The following is a 4469-nucleotide window of genomic DNA, read 5'->3' as shown; positions in this document are numbered from 1 at the left end:
GTGCTGCGCCCGACCCCGGCCTTGCACGCGTGCCGTGTGCTGGGCGTGCGGGCTCAGCTCGCCTCCTGCTCCGTCTCTCGTAGAAAGCACAGGCTGAGGTGGAGGGGCTGGGCAAGGGGGTTGCCCGGCTCTCTGCCGAGGCCGAGAAGGTTCTGGCCCTGCCCGAGCCGTCACCCGCTGCCCCCACTCTGCGTTCAGAGCTGGAGCTGACCCTGGGCAAGTTGGAGCAGGTCCGCAGCCTGTCCGCCATTTACCTGGAGAAGTGAGTGCACCTGACGGCGGCCGGGGGGCTGTGACCGAAGGGGCGTCTTGGGGAGTGTGTGGACTGGCAGGGCAACGGTGCCAACGAGGTGGGGTCTGGCCAAGGAATGGCCAGTGTGGACCAGGGTGGGGGTCGCAGAGGTGGCCGGAGGGGTTCAGTCCTGGTGTGCCTTGGAGGCAGGGCTACCTGATGACTGGACGTGGGGTGACAGGAGTTGAGGGGCTATTAGAGGAGGACTTAGGGCCTCCCACCAGTGGGAGGGTGGTAGGGGAGGGTCACTGATGTGGAAGGCGTGTGGGCAGAGGTGAGGGGCCGGGGCGCATCGCGGGGTAGGTCAGGACCGGGCATCCGGGGGCACCGGCAACCTTGGGGGAGGGGCTTCTTGGCGGAAGGTGGGGATGAGGCCCTGCGGAGAGCAGGCAGGGTGGGCAGGATGACACAGCAGAGGGCCAGGGTGCTGAGAGGGTCCCGATCCCCTCTCTCACAGGCCTTTCCGCCCCAGTGCCTCCCGGGGAATGCGGAGTCCTCACCAGGGCCCCTGCCTCCTCCTTGCCCCCGCCCCCAGACATGGGTACCTCTTTTTCCCTCACAGCGCATTTCAGGGTGCACGCACTCACACGGCTCAAAGATCGCTTGCGGTAGCTTAGTGGTAAACTCTCCACTGCTCCTCTCAGTCCCGACGTGATCTGTCCTCCGAGGCCCTGGTCTTCGTTTCTGTCTCTTACCCAGCCTTCCTGCGTGCACCCCACGTGCTGTCTGTGAGGAGCGTCCCTGTCAGGCACATGGTGTCCCCCTCACCCAGTCTGGGGGCTGGAAGGCTGACAGGGGCTCCCTTGGCCAGCACAACCTCCCTCCAGGACTCAGGCTGGAGCTGGAGCATCCCCGTGTCCGAGGTCCCCGACCACCTTCTGCCTACACGTGTACACTCTTCTCCCTGGAGCCCATGACCACAGGGGTCAGCTGGCCACCAGGTCTGGGGTTCCACCAGGTCTGGGGTTCCACCAGGTCTGGGTTCCACCAGGTCTGGGGTTCCACCAGGTCTGGGTTCCACCATGGTGGCCTGGCTGCTTCCTCCAGGCCACCCCAGCCCCGCTCTGAGCCCTGCTCTCCCGCAGGCTCAAGACCATCAGCCTGGTGATCCGCAGCACGCAGGGGGCCGAGGAGGTGCTCAGGGCCCACGAGGAGCAGCTCAAGGAGGCCCAGGCCGTGCCCGCCACCCTCCCAGAGCTCGAGGCCACCAAGGCTGCGCTGAAGGTACCGCCACAGGCCCACGCCCTGCCGTGAGGGCCCAGAGACGCCGGGGCCAGTGGCAGGGGCCTCAGGCTGAAACGGCACCCCTCTTCTCTGACCCAACAGAAGCTTCGGGCCCAGGCGGAGGCGCAGCAGCCTGTGTTCGATGCCCTGCGGGACGAGCTGCGGGGGGCCCAGGAGGTGGGCGAGCGGCTGCAACAGCGACACGGCGAGCGGGACGTGGAGGTGGAGCGCTGGCGTGAGCGGGTCGCCCTGCTGCTGGAGCGCTGGCAGGCCGTGCTGGCCCAGACCGACGTGCGGCAGCGCGAGCTCGAGCAGCTGGGCCGCCAGCTGCGTTACTACCGCGAGAGCGCGGACCCGCTGGGCGCCTGGCTGCAGGACGCCAAGCAGAGGCAGGAGCAGATCCAGGCCGTGCCACTGGCCGACAGCCAGGCCGTGCGAGAGCAGCTGCGGCAGGAGAAGTTTTTTTTTCTCTGGCTGCTGACCACCCTGCTCTCCCAGGCGCTGCTGGAAGATATCGAGCGCCACGGAGAGAAGGTGGAGGAGTGCCAGAGGTTCGCGAAGCAGTACATCAATGCCATCAAGGTGAGGCCTTTGCAGCCTCGTGTCCCAGGGGAGACGTGCAGGTGGTGGGCCTGTGACCTCAGGGGGGCCCCCCAGGCCAGGCGGTGCTGGGCAAAGCCTGTGGGCAGGTTCAGGGGCAGGGTGGGGAGGGCAGAGCTGGCGGCCAACCAGCGTGTCCCTGCAGGACTATGAGCTTCAGCTGGTCACGTACAAGGCACAGCTGGAGCCGGTGGCCTCACCAGCCAAGAAGCCCAAGGTCCAGTCGGGCTCCGAGAGCGTCATCCAGGAGGTGAGGCTGAGGGGCAGGGCTGGCGGGTGGGCTGAGCCTGAGTCAGCAGGGGCAGGGCTAACTCTGGGCGCCTCCTCCCTCCCGCCCCCCAGTACGTGGACCTGCGTACCCGCTACAGCGAGCTGAGCACGCTCACAAGCCAGTATATCAAGTTCATCGCTGAGACTCTGCGGCGTATGGAGGAGGAGGAGGTATGACCCGCCGGGGTGGGAAGGCCATCCTGCTGCCCACCTTGCCCCAGATGTGGCCCCTAGGAGACCGCCTGAGCTCTCCCCACGCCCTCCCCCCAGCTCCCCGCAGCACAGCCTGTCCCCAGGCTCGCCTCACCTGCGGCCCAGCCCACCTTGGCCTGATGCTGCACTGCTCTCCCTGTGGTGCCTGGCACCTTCTCTTCCTCTTCTGTGTTGGCACTTGCCCCCACCAGGCGTCCCAGCGGCTCTCACATGTGTGCCTCTTCGGGACTCTGCATCGGCCTCTTTGCTTGGCCACTTGCTCTGCAAGAACTTTGGGCTGTTGGGTCATGGGGGCCGGGGAGGGGTGCCCCGAGGTGCTTGGGTGAGGAAGGGTACCTTCCCCGTCTTGTTCCTCCTGCCTCCTGGGTGACCCCTCCGTCTGGCCTACCTGCAGCTTCCTCTCTGCTCAGAACCGCAGGCTATCGAGTCCCCCTTCCGAACTTGCTCAGATCTGTGCTGATGTCCCACGCTGGCCACCCTGCCCCGCGGGGTCAGGGAGAGGGGACCCGTGGCCAGAGCCAGGCCACCGGGCATTCAGCGGTGCTCAGGCAGGGCTGTATGGCGGGCGCGGCTCCCAGGCCCTGTGAGCACCCTGCTTTGCTTGCTCTTTTTTGTCTGTGTGTCTCTCTCGCCTGTCTGTGGGAAGAGGGGAGAACATCTGGGTCTCCTACCCCCGGGCCGGTGAGCACTGTGGGGCCAGGTTGCGCTCACTGCCCCAAGTGCCTTGGGTGGGTGCACGCAGCCTCCCTCAGCTGGGCCGGGACCTCTGTCCCCTTCCAACCCCTGCACCGCGCTGTCAGGGTGAGCTGTGGTGGCACTGTGTCGTGTGCCGGGAGCACCTGCTCCGTGCTCACTCCTCTCTCTGGTTTTCTCCCTCTCTCTGCTGCGGCCACAGAGGCTGGCAGAGCAGCAGCGGGCAGAGGAGCGGGAGCGACTGGCCGAGGTGGAGGCCGCGCTGGAGAAGCAGCGGCAGCTGGCCGAGGCACACGCGCAGGCGAAAGCGCTGGCAGAGCGCGAGGCCCAGGAGCTCCAGCGGCGCATGCAGGAGGAGGTGGCGCGCCGGGAGGAGGTGGCGGTGGACGCGCAGCAGCAGAAGCGCAGCATCCAGGAGGAGCTGCAGCACCTGCGGCAGAGCTCGGAGGCGGAGATCCAGGCCAAGGCCCGGCAGGTGGAGGCGGCCGAGCGCAGCCGGCTGCGGATCGAAGAGGAGATCCGTGTGGTGCGCCTGCAGCTGGAGGCCACCGAGCGCCAGCGCGGTGGGGCGGAGGGCGAGCTGCAGGCGCTGCGTGCGCGGGCAGAAGAGGCCGAGGCGCAGAAGCGGCAGGCCCAGGAGGAAGCGGAGCGCCTGCGGCGGCAGGTGCAAGACGAGACCCAGCGCAAGCGGCAGGCGGAGGCCGAGCTGGCCCTGCGTGTGCAGGCGGAGGCTGAGGCGGCTCGCGAGAAGCAGCGGGCCCTGCGGGCGCTGGAGGAGCTGCGGCTGCAGGCAGAGGAGGCGGAGCGGCGCCTGCGGCAGGCAGAGGCAGAGCGGGCACGCCAAGTGCAGGTGGCCCTGGAGACGGCGCAGCGCAGCGCCGAGGCAGAGCTGCAGAGCGAGCACGCCTCCTTCGCCGAGAAGACGGCGCAGCTGGAGCGCACCCTCAAGGAAGAGCACGTGGCCGTGGTGCAGCTGCGGGAGGAGGCCACGCGGCGCGCACAGCAGCAGGCCGAGGCCGAGCGCGCCCGCGCGGAGGCGGAGCGGGAGCTGGAGCGCTGGCAGCTGAAGGCCAACGAGGCGCTGCGGCTGCGGCTGCAGGCGGAGGAGGTGGCGCAGCAGAAGAGCCTGGCACAGGCCGAGGCGGAGAAGCAGAAGGAGGAGGCGGAGCGGGAGGCG

General features: G+C 68.4%; 1 protein-coding gene across 1 annotated transcript in view; it reads left to right on the top strand.

The window, feature by feature from the left end:
* The window catches only part of PLEC (plectin), a 34626-nt gene that overhangs the window by 21233 nt on the left and 8924 nt on the right, over positions 1 to 4469 (top strand). The window contains 6 exon segments of the mRNA XM_024741027.1: positions 84 to 262; positions 1378 to 1516; positions 1619 to 2098; positions 2262 to 2366; positions 2459 to 2557; positions 3495 to 4454. Of these exon segments, the coding sequence (XP_024596795.1) occupies positions 84 to 262; positions 1378 to 1516; positions 1619 to 2098; positions 2262 to 2366; positions 2459 to 2557; positions 3495 to 4454 (1962 nt within the window).

Source organism: Neophocaena asiaeorientalis, unplaced genomic scaffold (assembly GCF_003031525.2).
Source record: "Neophocaena asiaeorientalis asiaeorientalis breed wild unplaced genomic scaffold, Neophocaena_asiaeorientalis_V1.1 scaffold177, whole genome shotgun sequence".
Classification (NCBI taxonomy): Eukaryota; Metazoa; Chordata; class Mammalia; order Artiodactyla; family Phocoenidae; genus Neophocaena; species Neophocaena asiaeorientalis.
The sequence above is the reverse complement of the archived record's forward strand: the minus strand, read 5'-3'. Positions and strand labels throughout refer to the sequence as shown.